The 27,988-nt window shown below is 38.5% G+C and overlaps 1 protein-coding gene across 6 annotated transcripts in view; it reads left to right on the top strand.

The window, feature by feature from the left end:
- The window catches only part of SATB1 (SATB homeobox 1), a 99,607-nt gene that overhangs the window by 21,899 nt on the left and 49,720 nt on the right, over positions 1 to 27,988 (top strand). For 5 of the 6 annotated variants that reach the window (XM_067737384.1, XM_067737386.1, XM_067737383.1 and 2 more), the window contains exons 2-6: positions 2,206 to 2,440; positions 6,326 to 6,502; positions 7,275 to 7,401; positions 8,156 to 8,279; positions 26,186 to 26,297. In XM_067737384.1, coding sequence (XP_067593485.1) covers positions 2,230 to 2,440; positions 6,326 to 6,502; positions 7,275 to 7,401; positions 8,156 to 8,279; positions 26,186 to 26,297 — 751 coding nt within the window. In that variant the 5' untranslated portion in view covers positions 2,206 to 2,229. Of the gene's footprint in view, positions 1 to 2,205; positions 2,441 to 6,325; positions 6,503 to 7,274; positions 7,402 to 8,155; positions 8,280 to 26,185; positions 26,298 to 27,988 lie in introns of those variants that run through there. The other variant, XM_067737388.1, reaches the window with a different exon arrangement.

Consider the following 27,988-nt stretch of genomic DNA (forward strand, 5'->3'; position numbering starts at 1 on the left):
GCCCCGTGGAGGTTGCTCTTTGCAATTCCAAACTCAGGTTTGGTGAACTTTAGCCTTGGGCGTAGAGTTTAAATGAGTAAATTGGGCGTTTTATGTGCATGTAATTTTGCTTTATAATGTAGAGCTTTTTACAAGATGACTGAGTTTGATAGCTGCTTATAGGTGGGTATTCATTCGAAGGACAATTTTGCATGACCTATATGACGTTTTGATTGTCAATACATTAAATTATCATCTAACACTTTACTGTACAGTTTATAACGCTGTTAAGCCTCATGACTACTTAATATGTTTTGTAGCATTAACTTTGATGCTTTTATCTACTCCCCCCTCTTTTTTTTTTTTTTGCTCTTAAATTGCCCCATGGGTTAAGTATTTTCTTTTCAAGTCATATGTTTTAAAATTCATCTTCCGCTCTAGGGTAAGGCAGCCAATTTCAGGAGAAGCAGCTCTGTACTGTAACCCATATGAAGCATTATAAAGCGTGTTTTGAATCAGTTAATAATCACCACTAATTTTGGCTTTAGACTACAGTTTAATATTAGTGGAAAAGAGTAATCTTGATAAAAAGTGGTTAAAAGAGGCACATTTATTGTTAATGAACCTCATAACCAAAAACAGATGGGACCTCGATCAACGGTAGACCTTTGGTCTCAGTGTGCCACCCTGGAGTACAAGGATAAATAGCCATTATTTCTCTAACTTTATAGTTCTTCAATTGACATTCTTAAGGTTGCTTTTAAACCTACAGATTATCATTGCTCTCCCCTCCCCATCACCTCTTTCCTTGATTATAATGGACAAAGTAATCTACAGTTAAACAGAGGGGGAAAAATAAATGCTTACAGAAAGACCATGCTAATAACACAAGCTCGCTTTCAAATCTGGATCTGAGTAGCTTCTTCGGTATAGTGTGTGTGTGTGTATATATATATGTATATGTATTTTTTTTTAAGGGAAAGATATGTCGAATTACCAGACAGCTGGAGAAAAGTGATAATTCTCATATTGTCTCTGGTTTTTCTATATGTGCTCCCCTCTCCCTTATTGTCGGTGAACTCAGTACTTCAAGTACCATGAAAGTTCATAAAAGAATTCTACTCATCTGTTCGTATTAATGCTAGTTAAAACTGTATTTTAGAAGGGAGTTTGATAATGTACTACTTACTTTATTATAAACAGTATGAGAATTGATGTCCCATGTATAATACAACTGAAAATAATTATCTGTTAATTTTTTCTGAAGTTAATTGAGATGTTGACTTCTTTGCATGCTGAGATTATTTTTGAACACTGGCAATTGTGTTTTACTGAAATTATCAAGATTTTTTTCAAAGCGAGTTTAGCGCTTCAATCTAATGTGTGTATTATGAAATATTTTCAAAATTTTTGCTATTTAAATTGTTAACAGCATTCTATTACTAAAGGACCCCGAAATATTAACCCTAAGACATGTGAGTTGTAACACTTCAGTACCGGGGCTATTTGAAGAAATCCTCCACTTCTATCCATTTGCTTAGGGGTGGAATGATTCAGTCACATGTTTGAGACAAGACTTGACTAAATCTTTAAAACAGGTCATGTAACTCTTGATACTTTGATAGTAGAAAAGTTTTTCTACAAATTAACTGTAAAGCCAATAGAGAGTTTCAAAAGCAGAAGTTTGCTACCTTTTGAGGTGGTGTATACGTATGTAGATATATTTTCTTAATGAGAATTAAACTGCATATAAAAATATAAGCAAAGACATCAGATCTAACTAATATTTTGGACTGTGATAATCTTTCCATCTTTGATTAAAGTGTTGTTATTGTGTTCTGTATTAAGTTTCTAATTTTTAAAAATTGGGACTACATAAATACAATTTATTTTCTCTTTAGCTATACTTGTAAATTCTTGTTCTGAAAGTAAGCCCATTCCCCCCGCACCCAGTTAGTTTTGCTGGTAGGTGACAAATTACCTTTTCGTTCATGTGTGTTGGTACAATTTCCGCAAATTATTCTGTTACCTTGAATGGAAATATAATGCTGTGATCTAGAAATAGAGTAACGTCTGCATTATATTATATGTCCAGTTAAGCAATTTTACAAATAAGAGAGAAGCATCCAGGATAAAACATATACATGGTGTTACATATACAGAGAGAGAGAGAGATGTGGAGACCCCCACCCAATTATAACATGTCTTCTTTTTAAATTCTGGCAGGTGATCTTTAGAGAGTAACTGAGTATGGATCATTTGAACGAAGCAACTCAGGGGAAAGAACATTCAGAAATGTCTAACAATGTGAGCGATCCGAAGGGTCCACCAGCCAAGATTGCCCGCCTGGAGCAGAACGGGAGCCCACTAGGAAGAGGAAGGCTTGGGAGCACAGGTGCAAAAATGCAGGGAGTACCTTTAAAACACTCGGGCCATCTGATGAAAAGCAACCTTAGGAAAGGTAAATACTTTCGATACAAATCCTGGAAGGCTGCAAGCCCTGTGTTCACCCAAGGCCACTTGGTGTCCGTGTGGAGAGGCAGAAGGCTTCTTTGTTACGTTCTTTTCCTTGATTCTCTTTCTGATCTGAAGTTAGTTACATTTCTGGCTGTAGGTTCAGCCACGTTTGAAAGTGTAGGCTCGGTGCCTGAGCAGAGCATCTTACTCCCCTATAGACTGGAGTCTTTGGATGTTGTGGACAATAAGAACTGAATTAAATGTCATTGTCTCAGTTACACGAGGCTTCCATCGAGAAGATGTTATTGTAGTAGAGCATACAGAGGTGGCTATTGCTGAAACTAACCCTGAGTAAGAAGAAGACATGTGGGACGTCCCTAGTGGTCCAGTGGCTAAGACTCATGCTCCCAGTGCAGGGGGCCCAGGTTCGATCCCTGGTCAGGGAGCTAGATCCCACATGCTGCAACTAACACCCGACACAGCTAAATAAATAAATAAATACTAAAAAAAAAAAAAAAGAATAAGACATTTCCATTGTTTGAGAACCAACCTAGCTTTTTCATAGGATTACTGGTTGTAAGGCAGTTTCACAGATAATGGAAGTCTTCTGCAATATGATATAAAAGTTTTGTGATGTTGGTTTTTTTTGGTGGTTTGTTTTCTTCAGAGCAAACTCATTATTTAGTAGCGAAAAACCTGAAGATTCTAGTGTCTCCTTTTTGCTGTAATTGGGTATTTTTGATAAAAGAAGGGCAGATCTAGGCAAGTTTATAAGGAGAGGGTATGTAACTGTGTGATTCCTTTCTACCAATTTTATATTCCATTGATGCAGTTGAATAACTTTGCGTTCAGCACTGTTGTTTCTATAAATCATTGCCTATCCTGGGCATAATGTGTGGGCCTTAGAAGGTCTTTATTTGTCTCCGAATAACTGTGTATAGGATTCAGATTTTCCTTACATTTGCTAAAGCAGAGGATAAAAATGCCATCTTGTAGCAACCAAGAATATTAAGTAGATAAAGTTAGCAAGCAGAGGAATTTCATTGTGTTTGATGCATAACATTTATCATACAATCATTTATTTTTTCCTTGGTTTGGCGAAAACAAAGAATATATTGATCCTGAAATGAACAGACACAGCAGTCCGTATTGTTAGATCTTTATCTATTAAAAATGGAAAAACAGCACTTCAGCAAATTCTTTGGCCTCTCCTCATGATTACCCTATTTATTGATTGTTTGCCAAGAATGTATGCATCTTAAGAAAGCCAGGGTAAGAGCATTAAAAATATAATTTATTACGGCTTTTTCAAACAGAGTGCATTAATATTGTACTGCGAAGCACTGGGGCTCTATAAAAAAGACTTTCTGACGCCTGCAAACATGTAAGTTCCATAAATTCCTAAATAGGAGATTTCAGCTGTCTCTGGTATTATGTGATATTTGCACAGCAAACTTTAATGCCAGGACAGTTTTAGACAAGGATTCTACAGACTTCACTGCTCCTTATGGCAGACGTGCTGTTTACACAGGCTCATAAACCTTCAGCAAAAGCTCCTAAGACTGCCTTCAGGTTTAAATCATGGGGTATTTTTAGCAGTCAGCAGTGACCAGCGCACTCCCCTTTCCATGCTGGAAGGTTATGAAGTTGGTGGAGTTGGAAGCCTTGTCCAGCGCTTACACAAATAATCAGACAGTTCAGAGAAGTCCCCTGTTCAGCTTGACTCCCAGCATCCGGAGGACAATGTGACAGTTTGCTGGAAGGTTTAGAAGCTAGATTGGGAATTAAAGGCTACTGTTGTCGCTTTATCAGTAGCCACCTTAATGATCTTACAGGGTCCCTCTAAATAAAGTCCAAAACAACTCTCATATATTTCAACAGTTTGAAAAACCTACAGTTATTTCATAGGTCTCAGGAGAAGCAAAGAGCAGAACAGGTCTGTATCATTCTATAAGAGGAGAAATCAATGTGTATGTTTTTGTTGTATTAGTAACCCAATTCTTTGAAGACCTCAGGACAGGGGGAGGAGAAACCAAAGTACAGTAATTTCACTTCCTGCTCAAGTGCTTTTTTTTTTAAGCATTGCATTCATAGTGACATTTTAAAAATGCAGTTTAATTGTAGAAGTTTCTGCTTACTTCAAGCAACAAAATTCCTACAGCCTTTTGGTGGTGGTGGTAGTATTTTTTTTAATCTTCTTTTTCCAGTGCAGGGTTTCTGTTTGACAGGCGCTAGATAAAAAGTGGGGCTGGGATGAGAAAGCACACCTTAAGAAAAGGGGTTGGAGGTTTTTGTTTATTTGTTTAGAAGGTTTTGCCAAAGTACCTTCCAGCCAAGGAAGAAATCACCCGTTTGCATACTGCTGTTTTTGCTGTGGTCTCCCCCAGTCTCTTTCTGATCCCTGATGGGTTCTCTCTCTGGTATAAAACAGCCGAATGAGTGACATGAATATTGGCAAGCTCCGCAGCTTGTTTTTCATCGCTAGCCTGTTGGGTCCCTCCAAATGAGTTTGCGAGCCTTTCTAAGTAAACCTAAAGGGGTTTATTTGTCAGAGCTAGAATCTCTTGTGAACAGTTCACTGAAGCTGTGGGGTAGATGCACACGTAGAAACACGTAGCTGCTTTTACTGCCGGCTTTGTTCAGCAGCAACAAGCAAAGAGGGCGTTTTTAAAGGGCATCCCTAGTGTCAGGAGGAAATCCTGATTTTTATCTGTGCTTGGCAGGCACTCGACACCTTCAGAAGTTGGTTGGATTCTGTGAGTCCAGAGGGCAGAGCTTATAGAGGCATTAATGTGATAGGACTAATTGGGGATCCTGGGTGCCCTGTTAAAGTAACCCTAGTCATCATTTATGCTAAAGATGATACCCTCCTGGCAGCTTGCCACAGTATAGTTCAGATGCATCTGCTTTTAACCCTTTTCCGTTTATCTCTGGAAGTCTGACAGTGCGCTGCGTAAACACCTCGAGTACTACGACGTTCCGTGATTTCTGTTTCTAGAAACCTCTTTGCTAACAGTGGTGTGGCCTGTGTTTGTTAATCATCTGGCTACTGCGTTATTACGTGGGATTACAGTAAATAAAGAGAGAACACCTCAAGTCTATGCAGATTCCTGTATCCTAAGATGCCCTGATGAGGCCAGTTTCCTTTCCTCTCATTTTTATCCCATTTGCTATGGCAAAGATTGTTCATTTTAAAGACATGTGGTTACTGTGATATCTTTTTAGGCAGATAGATTAAATGAGTAGCCATCAGAGTAAAACCTTATTCATCTACAATTTGCACATATTGAAATCGTGTATTTTGAACATCAGTTTGGTTAAGTTTTGTGTTTCTTCTATGGACTCGTTAAAGTCAAGGTCTTAAAAAAGGAGGAAAATGCTAATGATTTTATCATCAAATATAATTTGTTTGGATACAGACAATGAACGTTTAATGTTAACAAAAGTGTGTAGGAAGCCCAAAGGTGGGTTCTTTTGAGGACAAGTGTAGCGAATTGCGTTTGCACACTGGGTACCACTCACAGCAGATCAGACGAGACCCTGGCTCCTCCTCATCAGCCTTATGATTTGATCAAAAAGGTAGTTCTGCATTAATTGATGTGGGGAAACGCACTGTTAAAATTAAAGCAGAGCCCAAGTTACCTCAGGGCCAAGTTCACATTCTGTTTCAGTATTTCTCTTACAACTTAAAAAAATAAAAATAAAGGCAGGTGTATGTGTGTGTGTGTGTGTGCGCCTGGATCTCTGTGCCCTGTCTGCCTTGGAAACACAGCCGCCCCTTCTCTCACTGTGTTGAAGATTTATTTTCACGGCTTCGTTTTTCCTTCCCCCAGACTGTATTTCTGAAGATCGTTGGTTTGCGTCTCTTTTTCCTCTGTGTCCTTGATAGGAACCATGCTACCGGTTTTCTGCGTGGTGGAACATTATGAAAATGCCATTGAGTATGATTGCAAGGAGGAACATGCAGAATTTGTGTTGGTGAGGAAGGATATGCTTTTCAACCAGCTGATTGAAATGGCCTTGCTGTCTCTGGGTTATTCGCATAGCTCTGCTGCCCAGGCCAAAGGTAAATAATGCAGACGTGGGGTTGGAAAAATTGCTTGGCATCCTTTGTTTACCTTGCAGAGAAAGCAACTGAATATTTCCATTCAAAAAACTGTAGCCTGTGTGTTACATGGGTTCCTTCTAGACTGTGGCTTTAAAAAATTGGCTTAATTCAGTTTGGTTTAGTTAACACACATTTTGCTCATGTGGAATGTCGAGGTAGATTTTTTTTTTTAAATTACTTCAGCTGAATCATTAGTATGCTTATTGACCTTAATAATCTGCTCCACTGAGGACCCACAAGGAAGTGAGGAACGTATTTGAGCAGATGGACTGTTGAGAGTCAATTTGCATTTATGACTGAATATCTAGTTCTGTTTCTTTTATTCTGTTTCTGATGGTTTTATGGGCTGTAAAGTATTTTTCAATGCTGATTCCCATTGCAGTAGAGAATCTTATCTAAATCGTAAAGCCATTTAGAACTGGTTCAGCTATGTCTTATTAGAACTTCCTGCAAGTTAGGAAAATGTGGCCTCTGCCTAGGTTTTATTGATGGGGTTTTATTTCCAAAATAATAAACAACCCCACCGTCATTTACATAATTTCACAATTTAGAAAGCTAAGCTGCGAATATTTTCATTGACCTGCCTTTTAGAGGGAAGGGAATCATTCAAAAAAATAACAATATTGCTTGTGGTGGGGGGCAATTAAAAAAGAAAAAGAACAAACCTTCTACTAGATACGTTATCTGAAGGGTAAAATAGTTAGTGACATATTCTCTTTATCTGGAATAGGACTAATCCAGGTTGGAAAGTGGAATCCAGTCCCACTGTCTTACGTGACTGATGCCCCTGATGCTACGGTAGCAGATATGCTTCAAGACGTGTATCATGTGGTCACATTGAAAATTCAGTTACACAGGTGAGTCAGGACAGCAACTCTAGGGCAGAACATTCTACTTACCTGATCATCTGAAATAAAGCATCTCTGGTCACCCTTCAGTTGTGATTTACTCTGTGTTTCAGAAAGGTTAACCCAAATTGATTTTGTTACTTTACCCCTTCTGCTTTATTTTCCTAACTTCAATCTGGCATTAAAAAGCAACCTTCCCCCCAAATGCATCGATCTGTGCAGGTTATCAGACGACGAGACTTTGTTTGTGCAGTGGATTAAATGATGCATTACAAGAAGGCATTTTACATAAAGTTTACTTAAGAGAAAAATATTTTTGCATATCATGAACAGTGCCATCTGTGTACATTTTGTGAAAGAATGCCTTATTCGCTATTGCCGAGCTCTTCTTCATTTATGTATGTATATATTTTTTACCATTTTAACTCGAGTCCTGAAAGGAAAGTGTTCCCACGTTCCCGTTTTTCACCATGGCTCGTGAGAAAGCAGCACACCTTAAATTGTCTTCCCAAGCACATCAGAGCAGGAAGGTAGAAGTAACGTGAAAAAATAGCCACCACAGGCAGCTGATGTATAATTCATGCATCGATACAGCAGATGTGTTGTATAAAGTAATTAACTAATCGGAACAATCAGGAGACCGAGAGCAATCTCCAGATGCATCTGTTTGATGCGCAAAATGAAATCTGTCTGTCTTAAAGGAACGTTCTGCAGCAGGATGCGATCTGGTCATAATCCCCTTTCTAATCTGTGTCTCCAATAGTTGCCCCAAACTAGAAGACCTGCCTCCAGAACAGTGGTCCCACACCACCGTCAGGAATGCGCTGAAGGACTTACTGAAGGATATGAATCAGAGTTCCTTGGCCAAGGAGTGCCCCCTCTCACAGGTACTTGGCATTGCCTGTCCTAAATGATAGGACATTGTGGGCAGCCCTAGTTGGAGGTGTAATAGGGTTCCCTAGTCTAAAGCAACTGGCATCGGAAGCAAGAATCTCCCCAAAAGGCAAAGTGACTTGACCGCTGGTGACTTTCAAAAATATGCCCTATTCATCCTGAACCAGAGCCTTTACACTTTTTCCCCCTTGGGGAAAAGAGCGGAGGAAAAACAGCTCAGCAGAACTCTACACTAGCTCGATTGTAGATTCCTCCTCTTGAGTGCTCTGAGCTTGGAAGCTACATTGTCCTGAGAGCCTTTGTTTAAGGGAATAAAGGTGGTATAACTTCCAGGCACCCCAGGTGAGTGGGAAGGGCATTGGAAGTGTTAATGTTCAAAACTGCACCATGCTACCTCAATAAAACAAGAGTATAGTATAGTTTTTGGATACTTTGTTCATTACCAAAAAAAAAAAAAAAAGAAGAAATAGCATTTAGTAAAAAAAAAATTTTTTAAGTAAGAACAGAAAACAGAAATCTCTTCCCTGTAACTAAAGATTAAATAGTTATTATTTATCAGGATTTTGTCACCAGTTTTATGGCATTGGTTTACACACCCCAGCTTTTTTTTTTTTTTTTAGTGAGATCATATGTTTTCCTCTGAGGCGCCTGTCATACCATCAGGGATTTTTGAAACGAGACAAAGATTTATTATTATTGTACTCGAGTTTTTAGAGTGAATTTTGGTAGAGGGGCTATTAAAACTCTACTGAGAGATTGCCTCTGTTTCTAAATGTAAAGCCAAACATCACTTTTGATGATGCAGAGCTGATTTCAAATAAAAAAGAAAGGTTGCTGTGAACCCGCTCTTCATGGGCTGCTCGTGTGGTCACGACGTAACTGTGTCGTAATGTCATCTCTCAGTGCCCACACCAGTGAAGGTCATGCCACCATAGAGTATAGTTGAAGTGCTGGTCTAACTAGATTTTTACTAAATTTTTAAAGTTTTTCTTTCAATGCAAGTTTAAAATGTAAGTGTGAATTTTAGTCTGTCAGTCATTTGGACTTGAACTGAATGAGTGCTGTAAACATTTCTGCAACTGAGATATTCTCAAAATGTGTTTCTAATGTGATGGCCGTGAAGATACATGGGTACCTTTGGAAGGAAGGTTGTGGCCTTTTGTGCTGCCGTTTCATGGAACCTCCATGTATTGCAGGTTTGCTGCGTTACAGTCCATCAGCTTTACTTTGTTATTTGTTAGCAATTCTAGGAATGAAGCAAATGAATTAAGTTTATAGTTAATGATGGCTTTTTATATTCTTTTAAGGGAAGCTGTGGCCACAGGTAAAATATTCTCTGGTGTTAAGTGTCCGTTTCTTGAAAATCAGAGCAAAGTCTTTTTGTCATTTTAGCTGATCTTCTCTTTCTCTCTCTCTCACCCTTGGAGTAGGCAGGATGTGAATTTATAACCGTCGAATGAAAGTAATTTAAATTAATTAAACACAGTTAAATCAATAGGATGATACAATGAAGCAGGTGACTTACCTCTGGGGCTTTGGATTTTGCAGACAACTCCAGATAGTTTGTTACTTAGTTTCAGCATTTGAAAATTTGAAATGTCCTAGAATTAAAGGCTGGTTTATTTGTTTGTTTGTTAACTCAGCGTTAAAATACATATAAATACCCAGTATAGGAATCTCATGTATCTTCATGTTACTAAGTGTCCCATTGATTTGGGAAGGCAGAGATTTAAGGCATTTACTGTGAGCCGGAGAAGAGGATGCTAGTATAAGTATTTATTGAAACAGGCAGTGAGAACTAATTGTTAAATGACATCAACATTCAGCCAATAAACTCTACCTCACTATAGCTTATAAATACAATTGTGAGTTTACTTAATGTTATCATGGGAAATGAATTAAATACAAACTATTATAATGTTAAACAGAATTGACAAAATGAAATTCAGGACTTGGTTTTGGAGTCAGACATGGGTGACTTTCTATAGAGAGGCCTCGAGAGGAACATGTGGGCCTGGGTAGCTGGGGACCCTGCTGTCATCCTTAAGTGGTGAAACTAGGCTGTAACTTCAACATCAGTTGTAATTACAATCTTCCTTTCTTTAAAAAAAAAAAAAAATTTGTAAAAGTATACATCGTTCAGCAGTGGCAGCAAATATTTGAAATTAATTTAATATCTAATATTATGAAAAAGTGCAACTTGTTCTCTAAATGAGGGGGTTATTTTATATTCTGCTGCATCATCTTCTATTTCTCTAGAATGAATTCGTGAATCTCAATTCGGAATGTTTTAATTATGGACTATTTTCCATTTGCTTCTTTATTTTCTCTTCTGTCAGAAGTTATTAGTTAGAGGAAATGCAGGCACTCTAAGGCCTCAGCCCCAAATATATGCTGAGCTTGGTAAAACTGCTCTTTTCTTCCTCCCTGGTGAGATTTGGTGATGAAGATGCTGTGGCGCAAAATGCCTAGCAAATAATAAATACGGCCTCAGTCTTGTACAAAATGGGACCTAACAGCAAGAAATGCTACAGCTTAAGACTTTTTCCCCTCCTGTGGAGTTTTGATTCATTCACGTGAGGACTCTTAGCATACAATTCAGCATGCCCATTTTGCTGTACGTTAAGGATTTGGTTTTGTTTAATATGGTAAAATAGCCCAGTCTTGAATATGGCCACTGGGTCCCTAATGATATGCTGAGCAGAATGTCCACCCTGTGGGCAAGGAGATTCCCTTTACTGAGGAGCGGCCAGGAGGGAAGGGGAGGGGCAGCCCCAGGAATTTGCCTGGGGTGTCCGGCAGGCCATGCCTCCAGTGCTCCCAGGAGGATTGTCCCCTACTTGCAAAGAGCAAGTCCAGTTTGCACTTCCAATCTTAGAACTAGAAGATGTTATCTTTCCCAGAGATTAAAGTCAAAATGCTGGTTAGTGACTGACCCCCAAAGTCCTTTCCCAAGGATGCGTTTTAGTGTGTTGATTTTAAAATGAAGACTTAGGTTTTCCTGCAGTAATGTTTTCTTGGATAATCTTTGCAAGGTTTTCTCTAGCCGCAGAAATTCCATTAAGTGTGCGTGGGGTTTGACTTATAACTCAGACCTTTATTTCTGTGACTGATTTCCTATCATAAATCTGCCCAAATAGATTGACATCCATTTATTGTTTTTTCTACCACGTGTTTGTTTATTTTTGTAAACTGTTCTAAGGCATAAGAAACCCTTAGCTCATTACGGATCTGAGGTTGGGCGCTGTGTTGTTACTCTTGCTTTTTTCAGTGGATGTGGTTAGGTAAGGTGGGTGTTGTATTCTGACCTGCAAGTAAGGAAGGGAGAATAAAGTCTGACGTGGGGATAGGAAAGCTTATGGTCATGGGAACTTGGAGGGTATGGATTTGGAAGGTAAATTGGGATTTGAAAAAGTAAATATTTTGATGTACAATAAAAATAGATTTCATTTTAAGTTTCCCCTGAAGTTTTAGAAATTGAACATTAGATAAATATGTATACATTCAGTACAAGGATAGATTCGTTTTGTTAAAAGTATCATAAGTAAAAGGTCAGTTATTACTTCTGCCAGACTAGCGTCTTCCTTCTAAAAAGTTTAGGTCACATATTCCTAAGGGATTTTAATCTGATATATGTGCATTTTTACCACCCTTGCCCACCACACACACATTCACATTTGTGTACACAAACACACACACGCTCACACATCACCACTTTCATATTTTTAAGGTGCCGATTCTTTCTGTTTCATTTCTTACCTGGGAAAAGTAGCTCCAAGCCCGAGTCCTCCATACAGTGAGAACTGTCATTTTTATTTTCAAGTAGCAAAAGATATATAAAATGAATTTAAATTCGAACGTTCCATTTAGAAGTAACGTGGAGAAAAATGATATTTTGGTTTTCCTTTTTCTGACAGCATCTAGGGGTGTAGAATGTGTCAGACTTTTCATTAGGTACTGGCAAAACAGGCGAAAAAAGAAGCCACCTTGCCCTGCTGAAGCTTGGCGCTTAACCCTGCCCATTCTCTGAAACTTGACAGTCATTTCCATAGACATTAATAAACCCCTGTGTTCAGCTGGTTTTCAGTCTGTATTATACAAAGCACCAATTTAAAAAATCCCTATCTGTTGGGCTGTAGAGATATATATATTTTTTAACTGCACTTTATATTATTTTTTTCATAATTTTGGGGCCAAAATGACGTCTCTAAAAAAATTCCAGTAAACATTAATAATCACATTTTCTCCAGAGAATATCCAACATCAGTATTCAAATATTGTATTTCACATGAGAGTCTAACCTATGAAATTTATTCACATATTCATATATTTATTCATTCAGAAATAGGTATTGACAGTCTGCTGTGTGACAGGCATTCTATTTCCTATGGAGTAATAAGGGTGACACATCTTAGTAGTTGAAATAATAGTAACTTTCATTTAGTACTTTTACAGTATCAAGAGTGTATCTGTCACCCTAAGTGGTATATGGTTTTATATCCCCATTTTCAGTTAAGGAACCCGAGCCATGGAATGTTTAAGCAAGTCCCATGATTACGGAGCAGGTGAAGCAGAGGGGCGAGAATTCATACCCAGACCCTGTGAGCTTAATCAAGTATTCTCGGATGGATGGATGGATGGATGGATGGATGGATGGATGGAAGGAAAGATAGATAGATAGATAGATAGAGACAGAGGCCTTTTTAAAAAACCTTTCTCCCACTAATTTGATGTTTTATAAAATACATTTCTCTGTAGTACTGATAACTACTTACAGTTTTCCAACTGTATTTATTCTTACTGCTGAAATTTTTCTTTAATGTATGTTTTGTTTTTGTATCTTTGATTTTGTCATTCTTACATTGACTCACTTTAAAAATAGCGTCATGCCCCTAATTTAGAGTATTCGAGGGTGATTTAGACCACGGGGACTGATTCCTGGGATAGTCTGGTATTTGGGAGGTTCCAAAAAGTTTGACTGTAAGAACTCTGTTGGCAGTCACTTCTCCCCGTCCTTACATCCTGTCCGGATCAGTAGGTATAATTGCGCTAATAGCCCTTTGTTTTGACCCCCAAGACAACGTTAGATATTTGCATGGGAAACAGTGGGCAATTTCTCGAGTCTATGCGAAAATATAGACCTTAGTCATTCACTGGCTCAATGTGATGACCAAGGGTATAAACTGGCAGCTCTGTTTAAAGTTTCCTGTTTGAGATGTGCTTGTAGGATTTTGTACCTGCCCCTTCCTAGCATAATATTGTAAACCTATTGTAAATCTTGTCATTAAATATCATATATTTTGAGGAAGAGCTCCACGTAGGAGCTTTTCTTTCCTCTTTTAAATGGCAAAACTTTTCCCAGTTCTTACCTTACTGCCCAAGGGAGTCCGAGGTTATGTATATCTGCTTTGCCAGGCATAGAAGTACTTGATACTAATTGGATTTTATTACTACTTTCAGCAATTAATGGCGAGATCCATAAAGGAAATGGTAAACCAGTCTTAAATGGGCAGTTGTGTGAATTGCTAAACTTACATCAGATTACTTTTTCTGTCTCCTTTTTTGAACCAGTTATTACTTCACTCTAGTACCTCTTTCAGATTAGTGAGATATCTGTTCTGTGTTAATAATGTAATACGTAGCATCTACAATAGACGTGTCCTCCAAATTGCAAATTTGCTTTTTTGTGTCTCATCTATCAGGCTCATTTTTAGCCGGTTTATATACATAAGGGTTTTACTGTAGCTTGATATTAGTTCCCTGTAACCTTTCAAAAAAGCCAAACTTAATAAAGCATCTGACTTCAAATGGATTGATCTCAGATATTTTAAGGCCACTATCTTTTCACAGAATAAAACATAAAAGAGTTTAAGCCATGCCAATTTAGAGGGTGCTTTGACAGTGTGTAAGCACTTCATTTTCACTTAATAGATTTTTACCTATGCTTTGTTTTAGATCTGAACAGGTTTCCTCTGACCTCAAAATCACTAATGCAAGGAAAATTACCATATCATGAGTGCATTTCCCCTATTTTTTTCTGATTTGCAGAATAATAAATACTGCCAAGGCTTAGGAGTAGACATGGCCTGAGAGAAAACCTATTAAATGCTAGTTTCTAATTTTTTTAAAAAGTTAACCAAATCATGCTAATCAATCAGATTTTCTTGCTCAAACAGAGCTAGTTTTAACGTGCTTTTGGAGTGTCTTTTGTTGGAATGACTATATAAATTTCAAGTTGGGCTTTCTCTGGATTTGCTTTTTAAACCTGTTTTATTTCATGTCAGATTTTGGTCCCCAACAAACTCATAAACAAACAAACAGAAAACCCTAAATTCAGAATAATCAAAACAGATACTACACGCACCAGATTTTTTCCTCTTTCTTTGCAAACTGCTTGATTGTAAGGTGCTCTGAGTATTAAAAAACATAACAGAGCCTTTAACGTAACAGGAGAGAGCGTCAGCCAGGCTCCGCAGTTCATTGCCAATTGAAATAAGGAACGCTCTTGCTGTTGGGACTTTTAAATCTAGACTTAAAAGTTATTTGTTCTGCTTAGCATTTTTAAAATGGTTCTATTAGGAATTGTATGTGCTTTAGTTTTAATTTTAACTCATAATGATTGTAAAGCACCCTGGGATCCTTGCATGAAGGGCGCTACAGAAATGTAAGATTGTAGTGGGTTCTAATATGCAGTATTATTATGGGGTGCTGGAGTTCCATTAGGGACAATTCAGGAGGCTGCAGAATTCCGCATTGTAGAGAAGGTGGCTGACTTAAGAAACTTTTTCTTTTCTCTCATTCTTACTCTAAAACTTCATCCTCTTTAGTCATCTTTTTCTTTCTCCTTTTCAAAAGACTATTCTCTTGTATGGCAATATTTCCCCATGAAAATGCTAATCTAATTTAGTTTACTCAAAGAGGTTAAAGAGGCAAATGATGTTGAAAGTTAAGAACGATTAAAGCTTTAATTGTTAGCACCGTTTGAAATCACATTCTTATCTAGATGACAAGACAGGGTATTTCCTCATTGGGTACCACCCGACTGTCCTAGGCTTGTCCCATTTTACTATCAATCCAGCGCTTATTCCTATGCAACTGAAAAACGTGGAGCAAACCAAAATGAGTATTATCTTTATGAAACGTCACAATAAATATTTCGCCAAATGTGTTGAATCTCCTCGATTATGTTAACATAGGGCAGAGCTCGATCTCATTTTCTTTTTATTTCTTAATGGAACTATCTTTGGAAGTGATATATTTCATCAGCCACTGCTCTTTGCCATCACATAATTAGTAAGCTAATAGCATTCGTTCCATGGGAGTCAAGAATGTGAGCTCTGTCGTTACCGCTCTGTAAATTCAGGCAAGTGACTCTGCATGCCGCATTTTTTAAATCTATAAAGTAGCAAGATAATAGTACCAATGTTTCAGGATTGTTAGGAGAATTACATGAGTTAATACTTGTGCAGCATTTAGAACAGCGCTCAGTTCTAAAGTACAGTATACTTGTTTTTCTACAGCCTGGGGATTGAGAGTTTGAAAGGGCACTTGTGGGTCTACGAAACTTTGTTGCTAACATAGAAGATTTTTGTACAAGTGTCACTTTTTATGGAAACAACCAAGAACTTTTCGTTTGTGAAAAAATTAAAGGGCCGTTTTATAAGTAACTCATTCTCACCTTTAAGGAATGCTTTTAGCGCCCTCCTTAGAATCAGTATAAAGGTCTGATGCATCTTAAAATGCAAGTGGGGGGAAAACTCAAGCATGATGCTTTAAATAAGCACATTTGAAAGTTAAGCAGATGTGGTATCTTAGACTGGACAGTGTCAAAGATGCCTGGTGTGGACTGTCCTCTGGATGTGAGTTTTCCCAGTGTTCCTTCCTTTAACTACCCTCCACCCCCCACTCCCTACATCCAAGTCTCTGTCCCTCCTTTATGCCCCCCCCAATAGCACTTTCCACTTTGTTTTGTAATTATCTGTGGACTAACTCCGTTCTCTGAGTACACTGTAATTGATGGTCACAAAGGGACTAAGTTTTATTCATCATCACATTCAGAGATCTGACACATAGTAGGATCTCAGGAATATTTGTCAAACCTAAACAGACTCATAGAATTTTCATCATGTTTATTTCGTGAGCCTATAAGCTATGTCAGTAGTTTTATTACTAGTATTTTATATGTAGTCTTATCTATAATATCCTACTTTACAAAATATATTTCCTATTACACTTAATTCTGAATTTTTAATTTACCTTACCAAGAGCAAATTACTTCTACATTTTCCTCTAAGAAAACCTACTGATATTCCAAGCTGTCCCATATTTTTGCTTATATTGTCACTGTTCTTGAGTATATGTACAAAACTTCTGTTTGTAAGCAGAACAATAATCTTGGGAGGTACAAGGGACCCAGAGATCTAAAAACTGCTATAAAAGACCTAATTATACGTCACTGTTAAGCACACTCTTTAACAACATATTTCCGTGCACATTTAAAATTTTTCTTTTATAATCAACTATGTATTTCAGCTTGGCTAGTAGGTTTCATTTTGTCTCAATTGCGTTATATTTGAGATCCATGCTTTTCTACTATTACTCTATTTATTTATGTTTGTCTATGTCTCATATTAAAAAAAATAAATAAAGCGGGGGGGAATACCAATAGCAGAATCAAATGATTTATAGACCAAGACGCTGACACTGCCAAGCTGCTGACACTGCCAAGCTGGAAATGCCAGCAGTTAAGTACCACCCCGTGTTAGCTCACAATGTCTCTCCCTCAGCTGAGGTTCCAGAGGCCACATTTGGCATTGGAGACTCCGTTTGGGGCTATAAACATCTAGTGTGTAAAAGTCAGCGGTGTGAACGTCCAGAATCACCTGAATTTAGAGAGAGCTGCAAGTGGAGATAAGTGTTGAGCCATTGCAGAACAGGCCTCAGGGGCTTGGTCTGTCCACCCTTCTGCAGGAGGCACCAGCTCAGCCTGGCTCTCACGCACCTGGTGTTGGACTGAGCTCCTTACTTCATGACGGACAGCCCGTCCAGCACATTTTTTTTTTTACCATTTCACCATAACTCCCAAAGAGGCGATTACCAGTATATGGCATTTTCCTAAACTGTAAAGCATTTTCATAATACTGATAGAGGTGAGCTAGGTTAATTTGATTTTTCTCTGTGACCTCATCCAGAGGTGACATTGCTTTCTATTTATTTAGTAGACGTGGGAAGTCTTGGCTAACAACTAACAACTAATAAAACACAGAAATCAAGGACATGACCTAGCCCTCAGTCTCCTGTGAAATCTTGGATCAGATCTGGGTGTGATCCACTGCCCACACAGTGGGCTCCCAAGGGTTTGTGCAGACCCAGAAGTTCCAAGCCTCTTTTGGGGAGTATATATGTGGGGAGAGCTTCCGTCGGATTCATGAGACTCCCAAAGAAAGTCTTTGGCCCCATAAAAAGCTAAAAAGCAGTCTTACTTTTCTCCCCAGTTTTTAGGCAGTGTGGCTTAAAAATCTAATAGCGTTCATACAAGGAAGGAAGGGATATAAAATCTGTGAAGAGTTACAGAGTCTGATTCTAGTATTTACTTTTGGAAAAATGGATTGTTCAGACTAGTTTTTTTTTTCACTCTGTGGCTTGAAGTTTCTCAAAATGCTTTATTTAGGACCTCTGGAATTTAATACAAATTTGGTATCTTTTTCTGCTATTTCTAAGTACAGATATGAGAAATTTTAATCTCCATAGAGAATGGGAGATTTAACCACACAAGGGCCATCAGAGAAAGAAGGAGCAAGCATTCCCAGTGCTCAGGATTTAGAATTTTAGGAAATGATTTTTGCTATAAAATCAAATAAAACTCACTAGATTTATCTAATGAAAAACTTATGAAAATTCTATTTGGAGTAGCGTAATGTTTAATGATAGTATGTTTTTAATAATCATATTATAAGCAAGATACCGAGGGACTCCAACCTTCCTACAAAATAAAACTGTAGTTGGTAATGTCTGCACAGTGAACGGTTGATGGGTATAACAATCGCATCTTCTTTAGTCATTAAAGAAGACCCTGTAGGACCTGTGTCTGGGAATGCCTATAGATCTCATAGAATCTTCAAGTTGTTAGAAGGGACCTTGCAGATTATCTAGTTCATTTCCCTTCATATTGCAGATGAGCAAACCTAAGCCTGCAGTTAGTTTGAAATATTACATGCCCTTAGTAACAGTACGCTTTTTAGCAAATATTTTCTAATTTAAGCTCTTTACCAACGTATTCAATTCGTTTGAATAAGAAGGTTTCAGTAGCATTAAGAACGATCTAGATGATACTTACACAAAAAGATAGAGAATCTGGTCAGAAGATATTATCTGGGCCTTATGTAAAATTACTTTAATTATGCGGAAAAGCCGTACGAACTGTGAGCCAGCATTTCCTTTAAACATGATAAATTGGCTATTTAAACCATTACATAAAATTCCTGTGCTTCGAAACGGTCACATTTTCATCTTTAGGAAATGTAGTAAGAGAATTAAAACAGAATCGCCCAGGTTCTCTTTGTGCTTCCCTTTGTACTCCTTTGGAGCTTTGTACCGAGTTTCTATTTTTAGCACGATACAAGGGTGACTCTGTGTGACGATGCCATTTTCAAGGCACCGGGATTGATCAAGATGGCAAGAGCCTTAACGATGGCAACTGGAGTTTAAGTAAAATTTAGAAGTGATTAGTCTCTTCTCAACAAATTGAGATGCCAAGGATGCCCCAGTTGTATCTCCCAAGAGAATAGCTTAGAAAGCAATAAAGGATCCAGAGGGAAAGATTTGGGGAACATAAGCTAACATCACAAAGAGAATATGACACTTAGAAATCCTGCCATTTGCTTCCCATAAATCGAAACCCGATTCCCTTCCTCCCCTCCCTCAATACCAGATGGGGACTACCTGTGAATTTTCAACAAATTCGTTCCATGTCACCATCTCCTATGATGCCTTGTTTGTAGTATTTGATATCCTTTGGGATGAAAAGAAAACCCCATTTACTGAGAATCCCTATTAAAACAGTGTTTGAATGTGGAGTTGATTCCATTTGATCTGAAGTTAAAATTTGACCTTTAAGTTTCCCACACGCATCTAAAAACCTGCTGTGAAAATTCAGGCCATAGGCAGGCCGGACCTAGAGAGAGGGGAGGGCCAGCCGCGTGTGTGAAGTTACACTTGTCAAAAAATAAAAATGTAAAATAATAGACAGTCAGCAGTTTGACAGATTGTTCAGTAAATGCTCATTTTATTGAAAATTATAAAAAGGTGCTTAATGTCTCTGTGCCATTAATACAATACATAAAAAGGTTACTGTCAAGATGAGTGTTCCAGCCCTGAAAATTAACCGCGGGGCTTTATAAAGCACCACTGTGTGTCGCCTGAGACGTTAAAGGTTTCTGTATATACGTTCTGCACGCACGGACATTTATTTCAGAAAACAATTATTTTAGACTTTATGCCAAAGACATGAGCAGTTATGTGCTTTCATTTTAAGACATGGATGTACCAGATATATATTACAGACAAGGTAGAACCATGAAAAATCGCCTTACAGAAGTAAACCTGTGCAAGATGATTTCCCCTTGTGTCTCAGGAGTATTCCAATTCAAAACATACATTCCTTCCTACAGAACAAGATATTCAGATTCCTTAGTTGAAATTAATTAGCATTCAGAAACCAGATAGCATGTTTTTGGGTATTCATGAGATCTCTGTTTGGAAAAAAAAATGTTTTTAACTTGTAGAAATGTGTTGCAACACACAGATGGGAAGAAAAAGGAAAAAAAAAATCTCTTTAGCAAGCACTGTGTGTAAAAGGAATATTACATTTTGCACGCTCCTGATTGCTCTGTGTAAACAGTTTTTGACATCTGTCTTTATAGTTTTCGAGGAGAGGAAGACTTTGTTAAAAGAATCATTTTTATACAGCAGTCCCCATTTCAGTCTTGCTTTACCTGTATTATGAAAGCAGATGGTCTGCATGTCTTTTGAATATTTATAACTATCAAAAACAATCTCTTGCTATTCACCCTTAGGCTTATGAGATGTCAGGACTGTTCTGGTTGAAAAAAAATCATCTTGGGTGTTTACAGAAAGAGGATTACATTAAGCTGAAATGACTATACATTTTCCAGTTTAATATTTGTCCATCAGCTGTTTAATCGTATTTAGATAATTGTGTAAATAAGATGTGGTAGCTTTTGCCCTCTCTGCTGATGGAGCCTGAAAGCTTTAAACTTGGGTGAACCACCATTTTGTAGAGGCTCTGGCACCTCTTCCCACCTCAGTCAGACCATCCACAAGTCTTTAGTAAGTTTTGATCATGATATCACAGTTCTGTTAAAAAAAAAAAAAAAAAATTGTGCACGGAAAGCCTGTATGGAGATCCCATGAATGCTAAGGACCTGCTGGCTTCCGGTACAGGCTGTGTAGTTTATTAGAGTGAACTGTAATATGCAAATAGGGTCCAGCGCTCCAATTACCCTTTAAAGATGGCATGGCTTTCTCTTTCTCCTCCATGAGCACGCAGCGCTTTGAGGGTATTTTGGAAAACTTTTGGTATAGTCGGGGTTAACTGGTTTTTTGACTGGAAGCTGAGCAATCAGAGATAACAGATTTTGCTGTGGTTGGTTGATTTGGCAGAAAAGCATGAACAGTTTTGGTTTAAATGATTGAATAACCTGATTAGCATTGTTTGGGGGTGGGTTTTTTTGTTGATGTTAAAGGCACAGCAAAGCAATTTTAAGGGTAATCAGATCACTGCCTTTCCCCAGTTGATGAACCGTTTTTTCAGAAGGCCTCACCTCTCCCCCCAACCTCTTCCTTGGCTCCTAAGATGACCAAGGAGAAAAATAAAAAACTCTATTCCTTCGGTTTTCTAAATGTGTTATAAATACATACTTAACAGTGTACGTCCTATTCTAGCAGGGGGTTGACAGGATAGAATATTTTGAAAAAATTATGTAACTTCCACCAATTCCTTACGGGTTTGGGGGTTGTTTTTTGTTTTTCAAATGCAGAGACCTGCAGTATTTGAGAGCAAAGGTTCAGAATGTTCTAACCATATCGAAGTCAGGCTGTAGAAAAATTCCACCCTTACCTTTTCACAATTAGAAAGGTTATAAATAATGTATTTGGCTGAAAAGGAAGCTCAGCCTGTGGCAGATGGTATCATTCTAGAGAACCAGGGTTTCTGTGAAGATGGCATTCTTTCAGATCGGAACTCGAGCAGACTCTCAGAAAGAGCCGGAGCTCCTCATAGGGCGCAGACATGTGCTTTATGGATCTGAGAAAAGCTTACAACTTGGCTCCTAGGATGAGAATATTGTGTCACACTGGGGTTAGGAGACCCACAGCCAATTTCTGCCGACTTCCAAACTGTATTTCCTGACGCTGGAAGCTGGGGCCTCTTCCTTGGTTTGTGTTCCTGGGTAGTGTTTGAACTTGGGATTTAAACCGAAGGAGTTTTATCAGCCTGGTTATTTTAGTCCCTGAACGTGGATGCTTTCCACAGACTGGCCACCAAATAAGAAGACTTGTCAGGCAAGCCGTGCCCTTTTCCCAGTGCTTTGGAGAAGCTCGTATAAATAGACACCCAGAGATCTGGGAGAACACGAGCACCGAGCTCAGTGACTTCCAAGACATCTGTGAGGAAGTAGCTTCAAAAACCTGGAAGGGAGCTCTTGCAAATTCAAGAACAAAGGTTCTTCAAACTCTTTGAGCTCGAGCTTGACAGCTAAAACTGATGGATGGAAAAGATTCCCTGTGACAATTAATCTAACATTACCTTTGACCTTTAAGAAAACAAAGAGAGAAGAGGACTTTCTGGTAGCCTGCAGTAATGACTTATTTCAGTGACCTTTTATCGATCACCAAATAGGTTGCCCAGCCCTGTGATAGGTCCAGGCTATATGGAGATAAGCCCCAAGGCTCACCCTCCTAGTGGGAAATAAACAGCGTGATGGGTGCCATGGTGGAGGTTCTATGTACGGGATGTTTGGGCCATCAGGAAGAGCCCTGCAGGAGTACGCGCTGAAATTGTATCCTAGGTGAGCAGCTGTTAGCTAGAGATGGAAGAGGGCATGGATCAAATAAGTCAGAGGAGTGGTGTGTATCTTCCTGATGTCAGCTACCACCTGGTACCTACTGGCCAGCTTTGGAAGATACCACCAAATTGGAATATTGAAACAAATGGAAATGCTCTTTTTCATTGATGTTTTCCCTTGTTATCCCTTGATCCGACTTGTCATTGAATCATTTAATTTGTATCCTCTTTGTTCTTTCATAAGAAAATTTCTTTGACTTAAAATACATCATTTGAAAATTGTATCTAAGACTCATATGTTATTTAAAGCATAGTCTTTCGACTGATCTGAAATGTGATCACATAATAAAAGCCAATGAAGAGGGAGGCAGAGGGTTGTCATAGTAATTAACTTCTCTTAAGTCCATACTCCGTATGTTCCAGGCTCTGTGCTAATTGTATCACATTCATTGTTTTATTTATTGTCAGTCCAAGTGGAGATAGTATGTCTCTTCAAGTCATTATTTTTCTAGTGACTTGTTCAGTTCTAGGCACATAGCAGGAGTTCCATAGATAGTTGCTGGATGAATGAAAAAAAAAAATGTCCATATGAATAGGTTCTCAGAACAGCCCCAAGAGGTGACTGCTGCTGACATTCCCGTTTAGTACTGGGAATTGTCGTAGTGGTCAGTTAATCTGACCCAGGTCACACTACCAGTGTGTGATACATGTTGGACTTGAATGCAGGTTTAGCTCATTCTGCTTCATCAAATGAACATTTAGTGTGTATTTAATACGTGCCAGGCATTTGGGCTGGAAAGGAATACAGAGCCCCAGACCTGCATGGACTCATAGCTTAGTGAGTAATCTTTTTAGTTAGTGATCTTTTTAAACTACGTTCTTTTGATTGACAGAAGAATCCCAAGCCTCCTTCTCAGAAACATGGATCTTCGTTTACCTACCCCCTATCCATCCTCAGCCCATAGGGAAGTATTATCAATCTTGACTTTCTCTTCTTTGTATTATCAAAACAAGAGGTGTTTATGATTTTCCAAATTTAAGACACAGGACTGAATGTGATCTTTCAAATACCATGTGCCCCCCCACCAAGATTCTGAAATCTCTCTTCCCTGCCTTTAAAACTCATAGACCTAGTTAGATGCCATGCCTAAGCCTTCAGTGGGGATTGTACCACAGGGAAAACAAAATGTCTCATGCAGTGGCTGTCTGAGCAGTTTAGTTGGACATATCACTGCATATTGTTCCAGTAAAAATAGAGGTGACCCCAAGTTACCTGAATTATGGACTATTTCCCAGCCCCCTAAAAGCACAGAAAGATAGAGAATCTAGAAAGTTGCTTTGGCATGCGTCATAACCTGTGGATTAGCCTTTTGACTTATGTCTCACTTAGGCTAATATTTATGTTATTCAGAGTTTCCCTAAGCCCGCACCACTTGACAGAGTAGAAAGCATCCAGAAAGTCACTTAAGGACAGAGCCTACCAATTTAGGGTTAAACGAGGGCAGGGGGAAGCTTTGATGAACACGCACATATGGATATTATTTTCCACATATGGGTAATAATGAACTACATAGCACTGTTACATATGGGCTCTAGTTTTATAAAAATATTTCAGATGTTTTTTTTTCTTTTTCCCACACATTGTATATTTTTCTTCCTCCCCCACCCCCATATATTTTCCACTCTTGCGCTACTGAATCACATTAAATTGAAATGATCTGTTTACATGTCTCTTCCTGATAGACGGTAAACTTCTTGTAGGCTGAGGCTGTATCTTATCTGCCCTTGTATCCCTAGTACCAGCCAGGGACGTAGTAGGTGCACAGCAAAGAGCGAATCTCATAGATGGAACCATTGGCAAAGTCAGGTAGCCTGGACATTTGTCAGAAACCTCAGCAAAATTTTGATATTTCAGACTTTTCTGAAAACTAAGACATAAGCTACATCTAAAATTTACATGTACTATTATGTTAACATTTAAGAATCTGCCAGCATGTCTAAGTTGAAGAGTAATAATTTTTTAAAAATTGGACCAAAGTAGAAGAACATGGGCTCTCACCCATTTGCAGAATCACAGTGATCCATCAGCCATCTCAGTAGTTTTGTTAGTGTCTGACTTTATTGATCCATCGTTAATAGAGTAAATGTGATTGAAGCTGACGGATTGTTAACTGGATCAGGTAATCTTCTGGGTCCGGTTTTGGCAACCTTGCTAAGTATCTTTTTGTACCTTGGACTGAGGGACTCTCAGTCTGGATTAATGGCAGAGTATCATGAGCACATTAAGAATGTCTTTTTAGAGAAATGTAAAAATGACTATCCAGTAGAAAGTGTCAAAAAAAAAAAAAGATATCATAGTGCCTCTTAGGAAGGATAGCCATGTTTTACATCAATAATGTAACCCCAGCTTATCCTTCACTGGAAGTTCTTCAAAGATCCCCAAGGTTTACGTATTACAGGAATGTGTGCATGCTACAGAATTAACACTGATGACGGATGTCAGGAGAATCAATGATAATCAGAAGAGCTCTACGTTAGAAGTAGCTTAAAGAAGGTAACGATGTAAAAATACTTTTGTCCCCAAACTGGCTTTTCTGCTTGTTCCCCACCTTCTGTAAACCGTTTTCACCACAGACCACCTGAAGTCTGAAATGTAAGTTCTCATGTTTCTACACATAGGAGTGGAGGACAGATTGGCTCTGCAAAGTCTAATTATTCCTACGACTCAATGGGAAATTAATTTAGCCACTACTAGAGAATATGAGTGTTGTGGCTGGAAATAACCATGACCAAGCCACTGAAATGACCAGAACCAAAATTTCCTGGGAAGAAAATACTTTTCTTTGTTGAAAATGAGTTTAAAAAAATAAAGACAAAACTAGTAATACATCAAAATCATTGTCTTTCTTCATTTTTCTATGTTAAACTGTTGACTCCATTTTCCAAGCTTTTGTTATTAGAAGCAGGATGAAGACAAGTGACAAAATAGGGCGTTTTCTTTTTTGTGGTATCCTTGAGAGATGAGTCACCATGAAATGCATATTTTTAAAAATGATATGGTTAGTTTGAAATTCAAAACCCAAGCTTTACTATATATGAAGCTAGCAATAAGATTGCAGCATATGTTTTTCTTCTGTTAGAGGATCTTTGTGAATAGTTTTTCTCTTCTTAAATGTGGTCAGTCAGCCTTGCAACAGTGTTAATTTACCTCCAGGTGAAACCCAAATACTATGAGTGGAAAGTGCAAGGGGTGTTTCCCAAACTTCAGTGGGCACGCAAATCCCCGGGGATCTGATGAAAATGCAGGTGCTGCCTGACCAGGTCTGGAGTAGGGCCCAATATTCTGCATTTCTAATAAGCTTCCAGATGATGCTGATATTATGGTCCCTGGGCCATCCTGGGAGTTGCAAGGATGGAGAATTTAGTCACCAAACCACAAAGTGGCATTTATTTATGAATTACAATCAGAAAGCCATCTCCAAGTATTTGGATTTATTGGAATCGGTGGAAGTTTGAAGTTTGTCCGCCCAGGAACAGATGACATTGGTGGAGGTCCCATACATACTAGAGCAAAGTCTGTGGGTGTGATCATTTTATACCAGTCTCAGCGGACTGTTGCTTTCTACTTAAATAAAGCATTTGATGCTCTACTTACTGACTTTGAAGAAGTCATGGCTTTAGGCTACAGTGTGAAACAAAAATGTATTGGTACTCAGTTGATGAAAAAAAGTTACAGTTTCCACAATTGAAATCATGTCCGTGTTCTGTCTTGTGCCGCTGTGTATTACAACTGTTTCCATCCCCCTCTTCACGCAGAGTATGATTTCTTCCATTGTGAACAGCACTTACTATGCAAATGTCTCAGCAGCAAAATGTCAAGAATTTGGAAGGTGGTACAAACATTTCAAGAAGACAAAAGATATGATGGGTAAGCAGAAAACCGTTGCAGCGGTGGCTACATACCATTACGTGTCATTTGGGGGTTTATCCAAGTTGCATGTAAAGCCAGGTCTTGTGATTGCCCAATTAGAGATCAATTTAGAATGTTTCTTGGAGGGTGGGGAGTAGGTCTGAGTATAATGAGATAATTAAATTCAATAAATGTTTGTGTTTAAATCAGCCCAACTGACTTGGTTGTCAGACATGCAGGAGATGGAGGCGAGGCGGGGTGGGGGGGGGAGCTGTCATTTTTTAACATCTCAGTGAAGACCTAACCAGGCCTTGAATAACTAATATTGGCTGTGGGTTCTCTCAGAGATAAATCATGCTTTTATGTTTTTTTGAGTTTTCTTTGAGAGAAAGGGAAAGTGCCAATTTTTACACCCAATTTTTGAGGATATTCAATTGTATTTATAGTCTCCACAGTTGAGATCAAGTGATATTTACAGCTATAGTCTCCAGCCCCCCCAGATAGGCACTTTGGTGAGCATAGTGCTTTACCATCCGTAACCAAAGAACCATTGCATCATTTCTAGACTCTCACTGCCATGGCATCCTATCTTAACATGTAACTTTAGGTCAATATTTGTTACGCAGGAAATACATTAAAATTATCTGCAGTGTGAAGTGACAGATAAAAGTTGTGTGTTGTACCCTACCTAGCATTTAGATGATGTCATTTCTCCCTGTTGAGTTTGTTAGTGTTCGTTAAAGCAAACACTGTGATTAAGGTTAATGTTTTAATTTCTATTAAGGTTTTCTTTCTTGTACCTACCAAATAAAATGTTTTAAAATAATATAGGAATGGGATGTTTGATATGCATAGCATTACGTTGTGTTTTAAGTCTATTTCTATTTACTTCCGTTACATTCATTCAGTAACACAATAATAACTTCTCCTGAAGATTTTAAGAGGCAAGAGAACCTGAATTTTGAGCCTGTTTTAGCGTTTAATATTTGAAGCAAAACCATCCATCTACCAAAACAGATTCTTTGCCGTTTATAGCTTAGAGCTGTAATGAAGACAATGCATCATTTTTTGGAATAATTGCTTGAATTACTATTCCCTATGAATGGCCCACTTGGGCTGATATCACTGGTAGAAATGGAAGGTTTCTTCCCCAATGCTTAGTTATATTTTGCATATATCAGTGACTATAGCAGTATGATAAGTTCCTCTAAATATAAAGCCTGAATATTTAATAAAAAGAGAAATGATGATTAAAATCAACCCAGAGTCCACACATGGGAAGCATGGTGTACTATTTATTGGCCGCACTGCACAGCTTGTGGGATCTTAGTTCCCCAACCAGGAATCAAACCCGGACCCCACAGCAGTGAAAGTGCGGAGTCTTAACCACTGGACCGCCAGGGAATTCCCATGGTGTACTATTTAGAAAGACTCACCTACTGACCGTCCTCAGCCTTTCAGGTCAAGAGCATCCAAGCAGTCTCTTCCCTGTAGCAGGAAAGCAGTTGACACACTATTCACTCTCAGCCAGTCCATGTGAGGGATGTAGCCAAGGGAGAAACGTTCGTCCTGTGTGGGTGGTAATAAATTGCAAGATGGTGACGGTATCACCATTGCATCAGAGTGACTCCCTACCCCTTCCTTGAAAGATTGTCATAGCATCTGGTGATGGTCACAGCTTCTTCAAGAAGCATTTGGGTCTTAGCAAC

The sequence above is a fragment of the Pseudorca crassidens genome, chromosome 5 (genome assembly GCF_039906515.1).
Source record: "Pseudorca crassidens isolate mPseCra1 chromosome 5, mPseCra1.hap1, whole genome shotgun sequence".
Taxonomy (NCBI): domain Eukaryota; kingdom Metazoa; phylum Chordata; class Mammalia; order Artiodactyla; family Delphinidae; genus Pseudorca; species Pseudorca crassidens.